The sequence below is a fragment of the Mustela putorius genome, unplaced genomic scaffold (genome assembly GCF_011764305.1).
Source record: "Mustela putorius furo isolate JIRA1106 unplaced genomic scaffold, ASM1176430v1.1 tig00003942_pilon_pilon_pilon, whole genome shotgun sequence".
NCBI lineage: Eukaryota > Metazoa > Chordata > Mammalia > Carnivora > Mustelidae > Mustela > Mustela putorius.
Window position 1 is genome coordinate 2,477,250 of NW_025422087.1, and position 21,960 is coordinate 2,499,209.

The window sequence follows — 21,960 nt, forward strand, 5'->3', positions numbered from 1 at the left end:
CCTGGGACAGGACTTCTCAACGCCAGCACTGCTGACACCTGGGGCTGCGTAATTCCATGGTGGAGAGTGTCCTATGCATTACGGGGTGTTTAGCAGCATCTCTGGTCTCTACCAGTAGAGCTCCCTACTTGTGATAGACACGATTTCTTCTGGTCATTGCCAGATCCCTCCTGAGGCCTGAAACTGTCCTCTCTTGAGAATCATCGGCCTAGGACAAAATAATGAGAAACATGGATTTTTAGAAAATGGGAAGAACCTGAAAAGGAGAAAAGGAGGAACCTGGGAAGGAGACTGGGAAGCAATGGCCAGAGAAGAGGGAAGAAAATCAGGAGAGTTTGAGAAACTAGAAAGTATTTAGAGGGGGACGAGTGGGTCAGAGCTGTCAAATATGCTGAGAGGCTGGGGACGAAGATGAGGACCCCACCAGAGGTAGGGTCAGGATGTGGCCCACACAGGAGGTGGCCTGAGTGGGGCAGTGGGCGGGGGGGGGACAGAAATCAAGATGGCGAGGCTTTCCTGTCAGGAGTGTGGGGGGCAGTGGCTGGAGAGGGTGACTATGGATGGCACTTTCAGGAGGCGGGGCTGGGGACAGGAGACATGGCTCTGAAGGCAGTGAGGGATCCCAGGAGCTTTTGGTTAAGATGAGAGAGACTTGTCCCCGGGCCAGTGGTGCTGGGAGGTGTGGGTGATGAACGTGGGGAGAGGGGAGGGGTGAAGCTGCAGGAGCGATGGAAGCAAAGGACAGGAGGGGAGGGGAAGCCAGACATGGGGGAGGGAAGCCGCCTCTGTCTGGTCCTGGGAGGGCAGGATAGGAAGCACAGAGGCTGAGGACATTCCCATATGGAGGCTTCTGTTTACCAGAAAAGCAGATGAGCTCATTTGCTGGTGAGGCCACAGAGGTGTGAGTGAGCAGGGGAGTTGGAACAGCTGTTATTGGGAATGGGTGAGAGAACACAATGGAGAGACCAGAGTGTGGGGAGGGGGTGGCGGTGGAGGGTCAGAGCTGAGAGGCAGGTGAGGCTGGAGGCTGTGGCTTTACAGAGATGCCAACCTTCAGAGTCTGCAGCTTCCTCTAGCACAGCTCAGTTGCCTAGGGCTGGGGTTCCATGGAGGGACATCCGGCAAGGGAGCAGAGGCTGCCGATAAGAGGGGTTGATGGGATCACTGAAGAGTGTGAGCCCCTGAGGAGAAAGTGTGCCAAGGGGTCCCACTGTTCCTGTCACCCCACCAAGGACAGAGGGCCCCAAGGGAAGCATTACCAGTCCAGGGTCCTATGTGCTGTCTGTCCCACTCTGGAAGAGCCGGGGGGCAGAGGGGACTGGGGCCCATGTTAATCATTGGGCTATTCCTGATGTTTTCCCCATTTTATAAGATCAGTTCTGCTTCATGATCCAACTGGTTCACCCCTGTAGGTCACATCTAAAGACCCCACTGGCCAGAGGTGTAAGGGACTCATTCCATGACCTCAGCCTGTCGGATGACCCAAGAGCTGTGACCAGAACCCAGTCAAGTCTCAACAGCCTGGCCACGTCCAGGGTTTTGTGCCCCAGTGCCTCTGTATTGAAGCCAGAGGGATTGTTCCAAAAGCACTAACCGGAAGGTGCCCGTTCACCACTTAAACCCTCCTGTGGTTTCCCATCACATCAAGAATGAAATGCAAACCCACTGTCAGGGTTTCCCTGAGCTTGGGCTCTGCTTCTTTTGGAGCTTATCTGGCTTACTCTCTGCCTCATAGCTGTACTGGCATCCACTGCTCAGTCCTCCTACCCCAAGGCCTTTGCATGTGCTGATTCTGCAGGCGGGGACTACTCCCCCATCTTCCCAGGACTGGCTCCTTCTCATCATTCCAACTGGCTCACATGCCATCTACTCAGAGGCTTCTCTACTCAGTGTCATGCCATTCAGAGCTGTCCTCTGCAGCCAGGAAATCCTGATCACATTTCTTGGCTTATTGTCTTTATAGCATTTACTATGGTTAAAATGACCTTGTTATGTGTTTGCTCATTTACTGATGGTCTGTCTCTCCCATGGGAATGTCAGATCCCTAAGAGCAAGGACAACGTCTAGTTCCATGCTTTGCCCCTAGGGGGCAGCGCAGCTAGGATCACTTAGATGGTGAATGATACTTGGACAGTGTCTCGCACACATTCAACATCTGTGGGGGGGCGGTGCTGAGTTATTACACAGGATTTCCTAGAGTCCAACTGCAGCTGCTTTGGAATAATCACATTTACTATGATATCACAAAGCTGTTTGAAGAGCACCCATGAGCATCTCGTCTTACTTCCAAAGCTCTCCTGGAGGGTGGCTTGGAGGCAGGTTCACTCAGGTGTGAACGAACGGTTAGTCTTCCAGAGGAGACTCAGCGCTGCCCTCCCGCCAGCGTCCCCTCCCCCAGGCCTATTGTCGTTGCCCTGGGAGCACGCTGGAGACAGGGGCAGTTTGCCAGGAAACTTAGCTCCAGCCTTTTGCCGTCTAATTCAATGCATCCAAAGATCAACAGAAATATTACCAAATCAGAAGCTGTGCTCAAATCCAAAGCTCACAATTAGCGAAGGTAAAAGCTTCCTGAGCTGCGTTGGCACAAGGTCTGGAAACAGCCCTGAATGAAGCCACCTAGTGTCCGACAAAGGCAGTCGTTTCTACCCAAACGAAACTGGAAAGATCCGCCAACTGCAGTGCTCCATCTGGTGCACTGACTGGGTGTTCGGGTTCCAGCAGTCTTAAGTCCCAACACAGCCTTAGATGTGACCTGCCCTGCTAACTGAGGAGACAAGGTTAAGGGGCGGAGATCGCTTCCCTCTGTTGGAGGGCTCGAGGGTGCTCCTGAGATTATCCAAAAAATGACGAAGAGCTGTACCATCCCCTGCACTCTTGACCGTGTGTATTGAGAATGCTTTTACCCTCCTAGATCATTCGTAGGATCAGAATCTGAATACTGGGAAAGCACACCTTGGGAGAGCCATTGATCCCTGAGAACCCAGGAGGACTAGCATCTTGGGATGAACACCCGGTGAGGTGCCCCCTGGGCAAGTGTCTACACCCCCCCCACCCCGCTCATGCCCAGCACTGGTTCTGAGGGTCCCAGATCAGCCACGGCTCTGTTTCCCACCTGCCCACAGGACGAGACTGTGAACCCAGAGGCTTTGCGTGCTGGCCAGGGCTGTCACGTGGCTGCGAGTGTGCTTGCACCGAGCCAGGAGGGGAGGGCAAGGCATGCCTGCGGCAGCACACAGCTGTTCATGCTAACTCGTCAACCCTGCATGTGGGGTAGCGGCGGGAATTTCCTCCTTCAGTGGGTGGGAACGCAGTGTCCCCGGGGCTCTCAGGACAGCACTTGGGGTCCCAGGTGAGGAGTCCTAGCTGTTGGGTGGGGCCCACATTAGCTGAACTGAGTGGGGGAGGTTAGGAGAGGGACCAAGGCGGACCCCCTCCCAGGAGGGAGCACCGGGGGAGACCCTGCTTAATTGGCCTCCGGTTTGGGTTCATGTAGTTGGATTATTGCCCGGGCTGGGCCTTGTTAAACCACAGAGCCTGGTTCCTTTCCTTTGTGACACTGGGGAATGACCCTAGAGGAATGTGGAAACTAGATTAGCAACAAGGTTCAAGGTTGGGGAAAGCAGTTGCTCACATAAATCCCGGAGTGTGAAGGAGGGGTGGAGGCTCTTTGTTATTTTATTCCATTTCCTTGTCTTCACTTTGTCCACTCTAGCCCCAACTACACATAAGAAAAGGGGTGGCCTTCTCTTGTTTTTAACCAACAGATTACAAACTGGAGGGCAGGGATGCCACGTCCCCAGATAGGATTGGCACAGAGCGATGGCACGGGGTGCCTGGCGGCATGGGGCAGTGACAGGCCAGGCAGCCTGGTTTCCTGCCCCAGCTCTGTGCAGTTACTGGGCCACTGGTGGGCTGTTATTCTGCCTGCCAGCCTCAGTCTCCTCATCTGTGAAATGGTCCTAACACCTGCCCTACCATCTCATAGGATGACTATGAAGATCATACTGACCAACTGCGAGGTGTCGGAGGTCTCGCCAAGGCTTCTGCTTCTTCTAGACCACTCCCAGGTAAGTGATCACCCAACTATGCTGTGATTCGGAGTACAGGGCTTTACAGAGTAGAAAGCCAGGATGTAGCTTCACGGTTTTCAGCCATTTTCCCTAACTGATGTCTGGGAACTCTGAAGCATTCAGGGCCCACCTGGCCTTCTGCGGACCACCAGGATACTGAGATCATGCTGTCACACCTGGGATATCTCCCCACTTCACCCCTTGAACACTTTTAAGTCAGGAATGTCCCAGACAGGGGTAAACACCTAAATGTTTCAATCAAGTACCTGTCTGTCGATGGAAACTTTGCAGTAGGCTCCTTCAGGTAGGTGCCTCCCCTCGGATGTATCTATAGCCCTATCATCCGCATAACTTGTTCCCACCCAAGGGCCAAGGGACAAGGGACAAGGCCAGTACCTTACTAAGGGATTTCATTGAAAATTCGAAGCCTAAGTTCTTGAGAAGCTATTACCCAGCCCTTTGTAGGTGGGGCTGTCGTCTTCTGGGACTCCAGAATATGAGCACCGATGAAGACATGTGTGCACTCAGGAGCGAGTGTGCTTGTGCACACAAACACACACACACCCCAGGAGGGACTGTGGGGTGTGATCTGATTAGTAGCAGATTCCAAGAAGTTGATAGGAGGGAGGAAATTGGGAGGTATTTCCTACCTGTGACAGCACTCCTCTAACATCAGAGCTATTATCCAACCTATGCCTGTGGACATCTGATAGAAAGACATGCTGGAATCCTCCATATTTTGCAGAGAAGGGACCATCCCTGTCAGGCACAATGGCTTATCTAAGGTCCAAACCAGGTAAGCATAGAGACTTGTGTCTGAAACCAGGTGTGTTTGCAAGCTGGGGCACTGGCTGCTCCCAGACCTTCCCTGGGGGCCTGTTCCGAGGGGTGTGTTGGGGTCACTGTGTACAGATAAGATGTGGCCTTGCATGCAGAAGGGGGAAGAGGAGATGGCAGACCGGAGCACTGTTCATGTAGGGGTCCAACCAGGAGTGGGCCCCGGTAGGGGATCACAGGCAGTGATGTCACTGCCTGGATCACAAAGGCCCACAACTTGTAACCCCTGCAACCAGGACACACACTCTAGTCCGGTGTCAGGGCTATTTGGATAGAAGCGTCTGAGACAGAAAGATGTTTTCGTCCTGTCTACGTACATCCCGGGGCTCTGGGAACCAGAACCCCCAAGAAAATAGCTTGTTTCCATGTTGCAGAAGTTGGCTGAAACCACCCCCGCGATGCCTCAGGATATTTCGAGGGAGACGCCATAAGGTACTTACTACTGAGGAGACTAGGCGATGCCCACCCCTCTGAACCGTCCTAGGGAAGCCCCATCCCTTCCTCTGGAGTTTGAGGGGAGGAGGGATTTGTGGGGGTTCCCGCCCATGGGCTGGAGGAGGGTGAGCACAGTGGATACCCTGGTGATCCCTTCTTGTTCACACCAATGTCATGGTGGGCTGGGTGCACTGGGGATTCCTGAGGTGCCTCTTAGGTGTGCCAGAGCATATCCAAGGCCCTGAAGCTGGGCCACGTTTCTGTCCTTGTGGGAGGGCTCTGCCACCTGGGCTGTGGTGTGTCTGGAATGGAGCGCCCTGGGTCTGAAGACCAGCAAAGGCCTCCAGACAGGGCTCTAAGGTCTCCTGCCTGGCTGCCGGGCACTGTCTTTACAGAACGCTCCAGAGGACATGGTGCAGGAGCTGAATGTTGACATCCCCTGCTCTCATTCCCTAAAGGACAAGAAGCCGCACAGGGCCAACAGAGTCTGGCGCTGGCTCAGGGTGAGTGCAGGTGCTGGGGAGACTCGACCCCTGGGAATCCGATGCAGCACCAAGGGCCCCACTTCCTAGAAGCCAGCCTGGCCTCCTAGAGTCCTGTACTCCTGTGAATCTGCATCCCCTCTCTTCCCCAAACTGGCCCTCATGGTCCTGCCCATGCCTTGGACAGAAGTAGAGCCATTGTCCACATACTTATAGGAATATCATTAAAGAGACTTTAGACCAGATCTCATCCCGTTTATCTAGACTCCTTTTGCCCTGTGCTAGGCATTTTCCTAACTCGTGCTCCCAGGTGGCCCAACAGTATTTCCTCAAGTTATACAAATCTTGCAAATGATCATTTGCAAGAGTGAGTTGGGAGACTCTGATCCAAAGGGACATGGGGCCCATGGTACTCTGTCTCTTGCTCTGTGCTTTTGTTTTGATGGAACACATCATTGGGTCCCCGAGGGTCAGGAACAGGGGCCTCACTGCACTGCATGGTAGTCCAGAAGGCCAGTCATTTATCACCAGCATCGAGCCCTTTACAGGGGCAGGACTGGATATAATCCTCTTCTGTGGCCAATGAACAGTGCTGAATCCTACAGCCTCCGTGCCCTCCTATCCTAAGCCTTCTCACCTAAAACGTCTGTGTTCTCATCTCAAGAATGAGATATGTTGGGTGCCGGGGTGGCTCAGGGGGTTCAGCCTCTGCCTGCAGCTCAGGTCATGGTCTCAGGATCCTGGGATCAAGGCCCACGTTGGGGTCTCTGCTCAGCGGGGAACCTGCTTCCCCGTCTCTGTCTGGCTGCCTCTCTGCCTACTTGTGACCTCTCTCTGTCAAATAAATAAATAAATAATCTTTAAAAAAATAAAAAGAATGGGCGATGTCATCAGAAATCACAGATTCCATGCCACTCATGCAGGGACGAGCTACCAATACTCCGCTCACAAAAGGACCTGAGATACTAGCAAGTTCAGACATCATTTTCTTCAATTCTTTGTATGGATACCAAGAACATATTCTCTTTTGCTTTAAGGTTTCTTTCTTTCTTTCTTTCTTTCTTTCTCTCTTTCTCTCTTTCTTTCTTTGAATTTTATTTCTTTATTTGACAGACAGAGATCACAAGTAGGCAGAGAGGCAGGCTGAGACAGAGAGGGGAAGTAGGCTCCCCACCGAGTAGAGAGCCCGATGCGGGGCTCGATCCCAGGACCGTGAGATCATGACCTAAGCCAAAGGCAGAGGCTTTAACCCACTGAGCCACCCAGACACCCCTTCCTTAAAGAGTTCTTAATTGATTGGTTGATTGATGGATTGAGAGGGAGGCAGGGGGAGAGTGGGGAGAAGCAGAGGGAGAGACAGTATCCTCAAGCAGACACTGCCCTATGGACACAGCCCTACGAGGAACGCAGCCTCAGGACATGGAGAGCATGACCTGAAGCAAAACCCAGAGTCTTAGGCTGAACCCAATGAGACACTGAGTTACCCGATTCTTTTTCGGACTCTGGGCTCTCTTGTCCCACCTCTTGTAGAAGTCCCTGAGATCTGGGGGCTCATTCTGCCCTCCAAGCCCCAACCCTCCTGGTGGCGACAGCACTGACTCATGTCTCCTCTGATTCACCTCAGGGGGAAAATGGCTCAACGAGGAAGAGGAATAAGACCTCGATAGTATGGAACACTCGTGCCAGTTCATTGGAGGCCGGAATAGATTACCTGGTGACTGCCGTCATAAAACAAGATCTAAACTATGTTAACACGTTTCTGGAAATATATCGCACCCTTGCTACCACCCAGGAGGTGCTGGACCTCCTCTTTGCAAGGTGAGCACCCTTCCCTGCCCCTAACTGCTCCATGGGATTTGACCAATGCCTGGTTGTGAGACTTGGAAGGACCCCAAGCTTCCCTTGCTCCTAACTGGGGCAGAGGTATTATAGGGACTCAGTGGGATCTTGTAGGGAAAGAACACTTGGTGACCTGCACCAGTGGAAAAGTCTGCTTTTGGGCCTATGGGCATGCTCTTTGAACATTCCCGTGCCCCTCATGATGAAACCTCTGCCTCATTCCTGACTCTCACTGTGATCTTGAGCTGGGCTCCTTTGCCACTGAAAGGGAGATCTGAGATTCCTTCTGGGGTCTGGGTCTGGGTGAATCCAGAGCAGGCATCCCTGAGGGTGAGCAGGGGCCAGGGCAACTCAGATGTTGGTGATGGCCTGGTTGGAGCCCTTTCATTCAGCAAGCATTCAGGAAGCCCCAGTAGGTGGAGGCGATTATCTAGGAGCTGAATGGGATCCCTGCACAGAACAGAGAGCACCCCAGGGCTGCAGGCTAGTCGAGGGTCAGGCGGTGAGAGCCAACATCCACAGATATCTCATGTGATGCCCCCTGGCCTCCTCTAGATTCGGATGTGTTTACTCCACGTATGACGAGGTCGGCGGACCCCAGGACCAGCGCAACATGTGAGTAAGCTTTGGCTGCTCCAGGAGGGCTTTCCCTCTCCAGCAGGGTAGTGAGGGTCCTGTGAGTTCGAGGGGCTACTGGACCTTCACGCACACCTCTGTGATTCCTGCTTTAGAGTAAACGTCTGAGAGCTTCTACTGGAAACTGGGAAGGTGCCCTGGGGAGCTGGGGTAGGTGTGTGAGCACTGTGGGAGAGCAGAGGGGGTTGGAGGACAGCTTCAACCCCTGAGAGGGTCATGCTCCATCCCTGCCCCCTCCCAGCCCTCTCTCTGCCCCAATTCTGGGACCCAGAACGCAGGATTTAGGAAGCATCGCACAGCAGTCTGTTGGCACCTGCACGCTGGGTGCTCAGAGGGGGCTCAGGGAGACTGGTGACCCAGTAGAGCCCAGGGAGCAGCAGGCATCCCACACCCTGTGGGAGGTGAGTGTCAGTGGAAACAGACCCACTCTCATGGCACCTAGTGAATGGGCAGAGGAGGTAACGGTGGAGGTACGGGGAGGGTCCTGGGAAGGCCTGGCTAGAGACAGTCCCTTTGTTCCCTCCTCGGTTGGATCATCACGGAGCAGAGGCGAGTGCAGTGAGGGTAATTAAGAGGCCAGATACCACCCCTCCCTGGGCACATGCAGTTGAATTGAAGTGGCTCGTGGCCAAGGAGACAGACTGAGGAGTGTGTCCAGCTCCCCTAAGAAGTCCAGAAATGCTCCCCTCATTGATCAAGGACTCCCACTCCCAGAGGCTGCTGGCCAGCCTGCCGTCTGGGAGCAGGCCTGTTTCAGGCAGGACTGTCAGGTCGCAGGTGGACAAGGAGTCTGACTGGTCTCGGACAGGAGGTGGAAGCCCAAGGGCCCAGGTTCCCACAGGGGTTCTCTGGGATATTGGTTTGGATACGTACCCTGTCCTCTGACTTCTCTGTCTCCATGTCTGTCCCCAGGGCCATCTATGCCATCCTGTATATGTGGGTGGAAAGGTATCCAGGAGACTTTGTGCAGCCTCCAGAGTTTTCCAACTTGCATGCTCTACTGGCCTACCTGCAGGTCAATTTGCCTGGCTCGGACCTGCAGCGCCGTGCCCAGCTTCTGCTGCCAGAAAGGCAGCGCGCTGAGACCACAGAGCCAGAGGCTGGGGGTGAGGAGGACTGGGGGTGAATGATGTGGACCTGAGGAGGAGGCAGGGTGGGCCACCCTGAGGAAGCCTCCATAGATTGTAGTTGGGCTGAGAGGAGTGAGTCGTCTCAGATCCCTGTCCCCATGGGCTTCCGTTAGGGACACCTTCCAGGGGCTGGGTCTTGAACGCAGGCCACGCTGAGTGGTGGGGAAAGGGAAAGACGCGAGGGAAGTCAACCAAGCTGATGATGCTTTCTCTTCTTGGAGCTACAGCACCGGCCCCAGAGCCAGATCAGGATGTGTCTCAGAAAGTTGTTCCAGCAGCCACTCTGGCACCCGCTGCACCTCTGAGGCCTGAGCTGGTCCCCTCCATCCCTGCTATGGCTGCTCATTATGGGATAGGAAGACCAGTGACCCCCCCTGACCCGTTGGGGCCAGGGCAGATGGTCGTCAGGGCCCTCGTTCACTTCTCTGCCACGGAAGAGCCACCTGGCCTTTTGACTTTCCTGGATGACCAGCAGGGTCCTGCCCACGAGCTGCCACCCCCTGCCTCCGTGGAGCAAGCAGGCTCCGCTCCTGAGCAGCACCTCGTGCTTGCTACAACCAGAAATCATGTCTTTCCCATCGCCCTCGTTGCTTTATTTGTATTTCTTCTGTTTTGTGTATATGTATATAATTACATACTAGATTTAATTAAATAAAGTAGAATTTGAGTTTACATAACATTTTACTCGCATCCTTTGCAGTGGGATATGGAGGTCTCATTAGGTCCATCCAGGGTGTTGCACAACCATGTCGTTCTATGACGTTTCCGTCACAGAGACACCCGCGCTCCTCATCGCTCACTGCTCTGTCCCTCGCCCAGTCCCTGCAACCGCTGCTCTGCTCTCTGTCTCGGCCACTTCACCTCCACTTGGATTTTCCTCTGCCTGGAATCCTACAATATGGCCTTCTCTGTGTGTCTGCAGAACATAAGCGTGATTCCCCTCTTTGCACACTTTGTTATATAAATAACATTTTATTACAGAGGAATGTTCCTGAAAGAACAAAGAGCACAGGAAGCCCCCACATGAACTATTTTCATTCTGAGCTAGGTTTCCCATTTAGAAGCATGCCTTGAAAAGCAGAAACCATGAGAGAAATGTCTGGGTCCATGAGACACCTTTACATGCTTTCATTTTTCTGGATAGTCTACGTTTCAACTATTCTAATGGGCATGTTATCAAGTATTAAAATTATATCTAAATATTCTCCTCTTGCTAACAAGTTAGGTCATAAAAGAGTTCTTTAGGCTTTATCCAGACTATGTTTATTTAGTAAATAATGATTTAAAGATGAAAAAAGGAAGGCATGTTCCTTCTACCAATGAACAATCCCCTATAATACACGGCATCCTACTTCTCCGCCTTACCCTCAGTGTAGTGTGTGTGTGTGTGTGTGCGCGCGTGTGTGTGCACATGTGCGCACATGTACGTGACAGAGTGGGGCAGGGAAGGTTCCGGGGCTGTGCTCTTGTTCTTCCTTATGTCCCCTCAGTGGACAGACACTGTCGCTCTGTCCCCTTGGGCATTCTCAGTGACAGCATTCTGGAAACCCCTCTGTTGAACAACTAATTCATTTCCAGTTCTTTGACTCTCATAATGTAAGCGATAAGCACGTCTGTGCCATAAATGTCTGTTTGTTTAGGAATGATTCCTATAAACACCAACACCGAAACACACGTTACCCACATTTTTAGGGGACTGGCTGCTGGCTCCTCTATGCTGTCTTCATTAGGGAGAAGCATTGCTTTGGAAAGGAGGGATCCAGGATTCTATAGATGAGACCTGAAATCATGAGGAGGACAAGCCAGCAGTGATGACGTCGGGGCCCTGGGAGTGACCATAGAGCATTGGGGAGCCTGCCCACAGCGCCCTCATATGTCCTCTCCCAGATGCTCCCCTGCCCCGTGTCCTGGAACACACCTCACCCATGCCCTGTCTGGTGACACGCTCCAGCCACTCCAGCCCCCCGGGCTCAATCACCCAGACTCTCACTGGAGCAACCAGACCCTGCTCCAGGCCAGCAGAGGTGCACAGGCCAGGCCATTCCTCTCGGCTTGCTCCCTGTCCTTCCTGGCTGAACCCCATCCTCTCAGGGACGAACCTCCAAGGACAGTGCCCGTCAGTGGATGACAGACAAGTGTTCATGCAGATGGAGTTTTAGTGGCAACAGCAAGAGTCACATGATCTGTGTGAGCAAGAGAGGCCTTTACAATGCACATCGGCTGCTCATGGAAGCTACAGGATGGACAGAGCCTCAACCAGGGCCTTTGGCACTGGACAGAGCTCATCCACACCCTCAGGATCTTCTGGCTGTGACCCCCTGACCCTGCCAACCCCAACCTTGGTATCCCTCAAGTTAAGCTTGTGTGAGAGAGGGGGCCTGGCTTCCTGCTGACACCCCTCCTCTCCCACAGAGTCGGGTAAGGGGGAGTCCCCTTGATCTGACGCTCTAATAGAGGTCGTCGTCAGTAACTCCGGTCTTGCCCGCCAGAAGATGGAGCTAACCAGGCACACAAGATAGATCCTCAGAGAGAGGACATTTGGGGCTCTCCCTGCAGGAAGAGAGAGAAACACCAGCGAGTGGGACTCCATGAGAAAGGGGAGCTCTGAGCACTAGGGGAGGGGCCGCCGTGGGCTGTGCGCTGCCTTACTGGTCAGGGGCTCAGGCTTCGTGTTGGCTTGCAGGGAGTGCCCAGGCTTCATCCCACCAACAGGTCCATCAAAAACCAAATTGACCTCCATCAAACATTTTCAACCCCAGCCACGAAAAGGCTCTGGGGCCCTGGCAGTCAAGGAGTCCTAAGACGCTATGTACCAATGGTTCCACGGTGGGGGAAAAGTGGGACAGGCGTGATGGAACTGGGGGCAGCTCATTTCCCTGCTTTGGGGAGAAAGAGCCCCATCACAAGGCACCCCAATATTTGTTCTAAAAACAGGTGGCAGCACAGCGGGCTCCAACTTGCCAGTCTTCACACGGAGGACTGTCCATGTCCAGGACCCTAGCTCTGGGGGACGTCCTGCCCCAGGGCTGGCCTGGGTCTGATGGGTGAGCACCAGTGTAGTGGGATCCCATACTGGTGGGCAGGAAGTCTTTCTGGAAGGACGACTGGATCAGAGGAGTCTGGATTGGCAGGCTAAAGGGACACATTAGGGTAGAGGCCCAGAGCCCATGACGGCAGCGTGCTCCCAGGGGGCTACTCTGAGCAGGTCAAGCTGAGGATTACTGAGTATCTTTTGAGAGCATGAATCATGACAGTCAATCCCCCTAACAAGCCCATGAAGAAGGGCGAAATGCTGTCTCTGTTTGACTCCGAAGGAAACCAAGGCTTTAAGAACCTGCCCCTCTCCATGCTCCCCATTGAGTCATAGGCAGGATTTGAACCCAGGGCTTGCCAGGCTTGTGGGCCCGACCTCACAAGAAGGTTGCGTTCAGATGCTTCAGAAGGGACTTCTCAACTCTGAGGTTCCATGAGCCTTTGTACCCAGGGAGAAGCCTCCTCCTGCCCAGACACAGGCTGGTGGGACTGGGAGAGTCCTCAGTGCCAAGTCACAGCGTCGTCAGACAACAGACCCAGGCCAAGCCTCAGTCAGAGGTGGCACCACTACCCCTTGAATTCAGGGAGGTCTCCAGGCCAGGGGTTGGATGTGGAATTTTGTTTCCAGCGAAACAGACTGCCCGACAACAGGGACGTTTTTTCCCAGCTGAAAACATCTCCCTGTTGAGAGAACATTCCTGGAGAGGTGACTGGCTGTAAACACATCCCTCAGTCGGTCCACGTCACAGGACCTGGGAACCTGAGAAGCATGCCCGGCAAGGCCAGGAGTCAGCGCCACATAGCACAGACTCTCTGTGTCAGTCTAACATCCCTGCCTGGGTTAAGCCCCTGGCGGGCCTTGGGTGGGCCGTGGGGCTCCTGGCACAGACTAGACCAGAGGTGACTCTAGCAAGAGTTTGACAACCAGCTTTCCAGGGGTGCAGCCCGGGCTCTGGTCCCACCACCTCCCCACACCACCCCACCCCTCTCCTGGGAAGGGTCTTACCTCCAGCTGCTCCTACTTCTGCTCACCTCCACTGTTCCTACTGGGTTTCTTGGCACTCCCATCACTTGTACTGAATTCCTGCTCCCAATTACAGGGTTGGATGGGGTGATCGATGGCACAGCTGGTTGCGGAATTGTGCACCTAGAGATTTTTACCTGTTTGGGTCGCCTGTGAGGATCAAGAATGAGCCAATTCCCTTGTCACTATCCAACATCTGACGTGGCCGGGCAGCAAGGAGAAGACTGAACCTGCAGTCTGGCGGGCCAGACCCTGAGTTGCCTCAGCCCATTCCCTGACGGCTCCAGCCGCTGGAAGGAAGGTCCGATCCATCCCAGCTGCTTGACAGTGAGAACTGTGCTCCAGGCATGATTCTTTTCATGTCATCTCATAGATGGGATTTCCTGCTGTCAAGAAGTACATGTGGGGGACACCTGGGTGGCTCAGTGGGTTAGGCTGCTGCCTTCGGCTCAGGTCATGATCTCAGGGTCCTGGGATAGAGTCCCACATTGGGCTCTCTACTCAGCAGGGAGCCTGTTCCTCCTCTCTCTCTCTGCCTGCCTCTCTGCCTACTTGTGATCTCCCTCTATCAAATAAATTTAAAAAATCTTAAAAAAAAAAAAAGTACATGTGGAAAAGGGCTTCCTAGAAACATCACGTGTCATTGACAAAAATGCCCATTCTCCAAAAGTGCGACCTGCTGGACCTCCCCTCCTGTGGTCAGATGACACAAGGCCTGGGGCCTTCGGGGGCGAGGAGCAGGCACAAGTCTATCCCCCTCAAGTTTCGTGGCTATTCTGCCAGAAGCCGGCCAACCCTCTCCTTACCCATGTGTGTGTAAACTCCATGTGGTCACAGCCTCAGGGCCTGCCTTGGTCAAAACCTTGCCCACGGTGGTTTGTGGACACATGGTGGGCAGTGGGGAGCCCCGAGGGACTGACAAAGCTCAGTGTAAGTAAAACCCCAAGAAGAAGACAAATGGGCAAACAAAACCCCAAGATCACGAGAGAATCCTCAGCCCCGGTTTCCTGCCTGTGGCCCCAGCCTGTCCTGTCTCCGTTTTGTGTCCGTGCCTTGTTTCCTTCACTTTGGCCCCTGCACTCTGCTGTTTGGTTTTGCTTCCCCAGCCCGAAAACGACACTGCTTTGCACCACGCCTTCGTCCTTTCCTGGATCTCCTTCCCACAGCTCTTTTCTGCTGCATTTTGGCCAGGTTTGCAAGGGGTCGTGGCTGAATTTCAAAGGTCTGACCGCGTACTCCCCCCCCCCCTGGGGAACGGGGCAGCCTCTGGTTCCTTCATTTCCATCCTTCTCTCTTCTCTGTCATATCTGATCCCCCCACACCAGCCCTGTGGGGCCGCTCACTTTACCCCAGTGCTCCACTTACACCTCCCCCAGCGGCCCTGCCCCAGATCTCGGGCTCCTCAGAACCCCCCCAACATACCCCCAGGGAAGGCCCACATTAGTTCCCCCTGAGCTTTGTTCTCTTTTCATGTTTGTTTGCTTGTTTGTTTGTTTGTTTGTTTTTTTCCTACTACACCTTCTCACCTGGGTGAAAGTTCTCTGGGTAATTTGAGGCCAGGCACCAGGACTTTGCTGTTTCTCAGGCCTCTAAGTTCCCTGACCCGGGGACGGTAGAGATCAGGGCTCAGCCTCCGTGGGCGACGAGCCCCCTGAGAGCGGCTCGTGGTTTGGGCCCCACCTGCAGCCTCGGCCTTCCTGCCCTTCCTGCACCTGCTCCCCCCGGCCCCGCCCATCTTTCTCTGATGGGCTGAAGGCAGGGCTGGTACCACAGACTCATGCCTCGCTGCCCTGTGTGTCCCACTCAGCTTCACGCCTCTTCCCGGCCCATCTTTCTGCCCAGGAAAGCCCTCTGCATTCTAAGATTTCCAGGAGCCTCCCCAGCTGAGAGCCCTCCCCTCTGACCCCAGGCTGGCACCCAGGATCCTCCCCACCAAGAACACAAGGAGCGAAGGGGGGCGTTGGGCAGGAGTGGCCGTGCCCTGGGGGATCGGGCGGGCCTACCAGGGCAGAGATCAGAAGGGACACAAACCACGCTTCTGCATCAAGGGAGGTGTCTTCCAACTTTTAAGATTGTGTACCCCTCAATAAAGAATTAGGAGCACTCACCCCTCAATACCTATACATGAATCTATAAATTACACATATGATTCAACTAATATAGAGATTGATTATAAGAGAAAATGTGAAAATAGAAGAAAAAGATTAAATAAATATCGACATGGTTTTAGTTTATTATAAGTATTAATTTTTTCTCTCTAATGTATTTATTTTTTAATTTAACTTTTTTAAAGTCCTCTCTATGCCCAGCGAGGGGCTCAAACTCACAACCCCCAGATGGAGAGGCACAGGCCCCACCGACGGAGCCAAAGTATTTATTAATAGGTTTCAGTGAAAGCAATTTGATTGGCTAAACATCAATTTTTGTATAAACCCCATTTTTGTATTTGGTGGTACAGTATCTAGAAGTGGTTCTAGAATCTCGTTTGTGCTGGTACTTGGTTGTCATGCGTCCCTGTGTCACCTCCGCATCCGTCCACCAATTATAGTTTGTTGTTTTGGTTTAGCTACGCGAAATTCCATCTCCTCTGACGTCTGTCTATCTTTCATGCTGATTAAAAGCTCTTGCAATTTTACTTGTTGGACAAATGGTTTCAAAACACTGTGCGGGAGATTGCCTTGTAATTAGAAAAGTCTGTTTCAACCTGAAGGGTGCACGCAGGAGAGTACCTACACGCTGCAACTACAAATCGAACCTTTTCAACAACAACAATGCCATAATGGAAAGATATTTCCAAGCATCTCATTTGCAAAATGCTATCCCATATGTTTTCTCTCGGGGAAAAGTAAACAAAGAAAGAAAGAAGAAAGAGAAAGAAAGAAAGAAAAAGAAACAAAGAATGAAAGAAACAAAGAAACAAACAAAGAAAGAAAGGGAAAGTAAGCAAAGAATTGTGCTTCCACTTACTGTTAAAGCACCTTTTTCTGCAAATGGCAGACTCCTTGGCTTTTTTTAAAATAAACACTGGTAGGACACCTGGGTGGCTCAGTTGTTGGATGACTGCCTTCGGCCCAGGTCATGATCCCGGAGTCCCAGGTTCGAGTCCCTCATTGGGCTCCCAGCTCCATGGGGAGTCTGCTTCTCCCTCTGACCTTCTCCTCGCTCATGCTCTCCTCACTGTCTCTCTCTCAAATAAATAAATAAAAATCTTAAAAAAATAAAAAATAAAATAAAATAAACACTGGTGTTCTGAGCCTGCCAGATGGGCTGAGGCCCTCCCTGCTTTCCTTGCCGGGGGGTTGACGAGGGCTCTTCTGGGCAAAGCAGAGGTCTCAGCGGCCCCTTTGTGTCTACTTGTGCGTTCAGTTCTAACCTTGTCCATCTGTAGTTGCTTTGTAGCGATCTTTTGAAAGCCATCTATCAGTTTTTCTCAGGTTCCATGTACTTAACATTAAATAATAAAATCCTTTAGTCCCCTTCACCAGACACACACACGCACACACACACTGCGACAAGTCACAACGTATTAAGAATGGAGATGTGAGGGTTCCCCCGGACACCCTTCTTTGAGGATCACCTTTTTGTAATGGCTTTTCTCATCTACCACCTGACATGTGACTTTGACATGCAGCGTGCCAGCATTTTAATGATTTGTTAATGTTTAAGGTTTTTATTTTTAAGGAGAAAGTGAACAGAGCTTTAGGATTCTCCCCACCATTCAAAGAGAATGACAAGGTGCCCCCCACCCCGGGACCGTTGGGGGAGCCACAGCACCGGTTGGCCATGCATGCTTGCTTCGCTAATTCTCCGGCAGCACCGTGGTTAAACTGTCCCCTCTCACCCAGCCAGCGGTGGTGACAACAAAGGCTCAGGGTGGACATCCCAGATCAGACATCTGACCATGTCGCCCTCTGGAACCACTTCCAGTTTCTCGTGGCTGACTGAATAGAACCTAGATTCCTCAGTCTGTCTTACATCTTACAGGAACCGCCACCCACTGTCCCCACCTGTCTCTGAGGCTTCACCCCACCTGCCTGCCCCACCCCCGGACTTGTCCTCATTCCTCCCTTTGCTCCTGCCCTTCCCTGAAGCCCTGCACCCTGTACCTCTTCTCTGCCAGAGCAAGTTCAAATTGTCACTGCCTCCCGTGACCTTTCCTGATGGCCCATGTCCCTCATCCCTGTTTCTGCAACACTTTAACCATCGCTCCATGAAGATGTCCCTGCAGACCTGAAACAGGCTCATGTGCCTCCCTCTTCTCTGCGCTCCCCTTACTGAGCTAAACAGCGTGGGCTGGCGGGTGTGTTTGTAAAACAGACTTTAGTTTGGAATGAAAGGGACATCTCTCCTGCACCTGCTCTCCCAGACTTCTGGCGCCTGTTATGGTGGTGATGATGTTTAAGCTGCCTGCGGGGGAGGGGGCTGAGGTGGCTCCTGATGGCTGTTCGGGGTCATTCCCCTTCCCTCTCTCACTGTCCCTCTCCTTTCCAGGGCGGAGGAGGAGGAAGAAGAGGTGCGGGGCTTCATCTTTGTGGGATTTCGACCCACGCGATGACAGCCCTGACCCAAAGCTTGTGACTTCTGAGTAGTCTGGAGGAAGGCAGCAAGCGGAAGAACGTGTTAGCTTTTTCTGCCAACTGGAGCAGCCGAGCATCAGAATCCAGGGCCGGGGGGCGGGGAGCTCGGTGCATGCCAAATGCTATCCCAGGAGCCAAGATTCACTGTGTTGCCTTCTCAGGCCCTCTGGCAGCTGGAGGGAGCGCCCTCTCACTTGTGCCTGGTGTTTGCAGTCCCCTGCCCCATGCAGACTCTCCGGTGGGGCAAACATCTTATAACCTGGAAGGGATATGCACCATATCCCCACCTATGTGGTGCAGAGAGCTCGCATAGCCTGAATAAACTGGAAAATCAAGGTGTGCAAACACTATCGACCTTCCCCACGGGCATTTCTCCGAGAGTAACTAAGACGCGAACCCGGCTTGCTCACTGCGCAGAGTTTAGCATCTATGCTATAGGGCTCTTTGAATGTCACTGTTATTGAGGTTTTCATAATTACGTACCTTCAAAAGATGTTCAATGTAATTCTGATCATACTCCTCTAAAAATGCCTCAGATTAAAAGCTTTTGCTGGCTCTTTAGACCGCGGGCCTGCAATTATAGAAAATGAACTGCATTTTAGCTTTCCATTGAAATTAATAACAACGGTTTCCCAGTTGACTCTGTGAATAGTTAATGGAACAAACAGGATACTTCAGTACACTATGGGTTGGAAAGCCATGTGAGCAAGAGTCTGAGTTTCTAATGGGAAAATAATTCATACAATGCAAACTTTTCTCATGCACACAGTGTAGAAGGCGTTTCTCTGAAATAAACACTGGACTATTGAGCGAATGATAAACTGTACCTCGGTGTGCATGTTACTCTGATGAAAACAGAATTCAGGTAAATCAGCTAGCACCCGGTACTGGGTACTGCTAGAGATCTCCTCATTTGACAAGGAAGAAACACATTCGGGCGACCTGCTTGCGTGTCCCTTATGGACACTAAGCTGGAAGCGGGGAGGGAAAAAAGTGGGGTCTGGCCTACCAGCCTAGAGCAAACAAACCCTGCAAAGCGAGTATTGTCTTTCCCGTTTCATGGATGTAGAATTCAGCAAAGTATCTTGCCCAGCGGACCTCCCCCACTGGCCAGGCATCCCCTCCCTGTTGAAGACACCCAGAGGGAGAAGCAGTCTCCGGAGAGAGTGTCTCCCTCCTTCCCCCATTAGCTGCCACTTCCCAGCCCTGCTCTTACCTCCGTGCCCGGTCTTGTACAGCTGGGAAGGGCCTGGAGGGACACTTCAGCTCAGGACATTTAGTTTTGACTCCTTCCCCACCAAATTCAAACTGCCTGCTTCTGGGGGTAGGGGAGGAGGGGAATGGGCACAGACCGCATCTTTATAAGGTGTCGGCATTGGGAGAAATTCCAAAAATCGGTTAGTCAAGGCACTGGTGGTTAAAAGAAAACTAAGAAGGAGAAAGATGCAAAGAGCTTAAGTAATGCTAAGAAAGACGCATCAGAGACTTCTCAGCCTCTCCTCCCTCAGGAATTCCACCGTGGAAGGCACAATTGTGTCTGCTGGTGGCGTGACGTATGCATCTGTTCACAATCACTATTTCATTCACCCATGATACACTAGAGAGTGAGTGGCATAAAACATTGCACCTAGGACTCCAGTAGAAGATTCTGGAAAAATTAGTGAGAGATGATTATGGACATCCCACATAATGAACATTAGGTTCAGGACAAACACTTTAGTAAGAACTACCCCCACCCTGGCTCCCCACCTGTCTGAGCTGGGGATGATGTGGCCCCCAAGACCAATCTCCATGACAAAGGTGATCTTAAAAAACCAAAGTTTTCTGAGATGTGGAATAAATGTCATTATCCTGTTACAATGTGACATTAACTACTTTTCAGGGCTTCAGGGTCCACTGAGAAGAGACTAACATCCTGAGGGGTAACGTTTTTGGGGTAACCCCATGTGACTTATTATGTCAAAACGGCACAAAGCTATGTGGGGGACCTCAGAGGTTAGATGACCGAGTATCGGGACAAGAAAAAGATCCCGATAAGCTGATAGGGAAAGGATAAGCTTTTAAAAGGTAAATGGCCTCATTTCAGTTCCAATAATTAACTGAGTAAAGACAAGGTAGGGGTCATGTTGGAAATTCTAGACAGCCACAGATCTCACGTGAATTCACGCATCACTCGCTGCTTGTGCAGTTTTCAGCTATATGAACCCCGCTGGAGCAGAGTCTACAGAAAGGGAGGGAGGGGCCCGTGGTCCCTTGTTCTAGGCACATGGCATCTAGCTCTTATGGGATCTGGACCGTGTCCAGCAGGGAGCTCTGAGAGCCTTGTCACCTGAGGTATGATTGAGGAAACCGTAGATGTTTACCCTGGAATAATCCAGGGACACACCCTCTGTCTTCATAAATTTGCAAGGCTGTGATCTGGATGAGAGTGGACATAGTCTATGTGTCTCTGGAGGGCTGAGCTGGTGTTCCTGTCGGCAATCCCAGGGAGGCGGACTGGGACTCAGGGTGAGGGGAATGCCTCACAATTCCAGGTGTGTAGCCGGATGTCTGGAAAGTTTCATGTGGAGACCAGCTGGATGTAGGGAGCAGTCCTCCACTATGGGCAACCTGGACCAGGTGGCCTCTGAGGACCCTTCCAACTCTGAGGTAGTGGCTGGTGCCACTGGGACTGAGCAGACGTTGTCAGGGACCGAGCCTCATGGTCTATGATCTTTGGGTAGCATTTGGGGCTTGCAGAAGGGTTTCTGGTGGGGAATATTTGAGGAAATAGTGTTGGAGCGCCATTTGTGCTTAAGGTCATATCCACAAAGGTAAAGGCAAAGGCTTCTCCTCCCAACTCCCATTCTTTCTAGAAGGAGGGTAGGATTGACTGAGAAAAGCATGTATAAGACTAAGTTTGTTGTTGTGCGACCCTTCTGGCAGTCAGCTCCAAGTACTGTTACCAGGGACTATTTTAGGGTCAAGAGAATAGCTTGATGCTACAGATCATTGTGTTGTACTGATGGTCCCTGCAGTGGGGTCCCTCTGCACTTTGTGGGCTGGAGTTGCCTGTATTAGTGGAACTTGGCTAATAGTAAGGGAACCTTGGGCTGGAAGTTCTGCTCCCCAGGGAGGGAGGGCGGGCAGGATAGGAAGGAGTGGGGAGTTGTGGATCACTGAGGCATCCGAGTAGGAGGTGGAGACCAACCTTGAGTTGAGAGGTGAGTGACTTCCCAGAGCTGGGCAGAGTCAGGACCAGGATCCTGTCTCCCAATCCTGAACTGATATTGTCTCCATGTCCTCACTGGGCCCACCACACGGACTGACAGATAAGAGATGGGGTGCTGAGGCCTAGGGGAAGGGTGATCCCAATTAAGATGATTAAAAAAAGAAAAGAATAAGGGGAAGGGAGCCAAGTGCACTTCCTTCCTTTATGGGGTTTTTATCCTCCAGTCAGAGCCCTTATGTTGCCTGCTGCAGTCCTGGGGCATTGCTGGGCTTTCAGAGGGACAGCCACCATTCTGGTCATTCGCATCCCTGTCCGCCCCCCATAGAGCTGGCTACCCCCCTCCTTTCCCTGCACTGGGCTTGCTCCCATGGGGTAAGCATTGCCGCTACTGAGGAGGGAACAGGAGCAGAAGCGGCAGCTGGGCTGGACACGGGGTAGAGCTGGTAAAAGGGACTCTGGAGCCGGACGTGACCCGCGGCAGCTGTCTCCTACACTCAGCCTCCGTTTCCTTGCCCGGTAAGGGCACCTGCTTGACAGGTCCCGTGTAAGAATCCCATGAGCCAAAGCGCTTCGTGGCCCAAAGCATAAAGGGATTTCCTCCTGGTAGAGGGTCACCGGCTTGGCCTCCTGACAAAGGTCAATAAGCGACACCCACAAGGGCTCCAGGGATGCCGGGTCGTCCTGGG

At 52.5% G+C, this 21,960-nt stretch overlaps 1 protein-coding gene across 10 annotated transcripts in view; it reads left to right on the plus strand.

Moving 5' to 3' along the window:
- Positions 1-10,106, plus strand: part of LOC106004690 (ral guanine nucleotide dissociation stimulator-like) — a 65,733-nt gene extending 55,627 nt beyond the window's left edge. For 7 of the 10 annotated variants that reach the window (XM_045069686.1, XM_045069690.1, XM_045069694.1 and 4 more), the window contains 9 exons: positions 2,912-3,013; positions 3,986-4,067; positions 4,749-4,866; positions 5,282-5,339; positions 5,738-5,845; positions 7,449-7,642; positions 8,219-8,278; positions 9,212-9,405; positions 9,657-10,106. In XM_045069686.1, coding sequence (XP_044925621.1) covers positions 4,790-4,866; positions 5,282-5,339; positions 5,738-5,845; positions 7,449-7,642; positions 8,219-8,278; positions 9,212-9,405; positions 9,657-10,084 — 1,119 coding nt within the window. In that variant the 5' untranslated portion in view covers positions 2,912-3,013; positions 3,986-4,067; positions 4,749-4,789 and the 3' untranslated portion in view covers positions 10,085-10,106. The other 3 variants (XM_045069687.1, XM_045069695.1, XM_045069696.1) reach the window with 3 other exon arrangements.
- Positions 10,107-21,960: the final 11,854 nt, after the last annotated feature.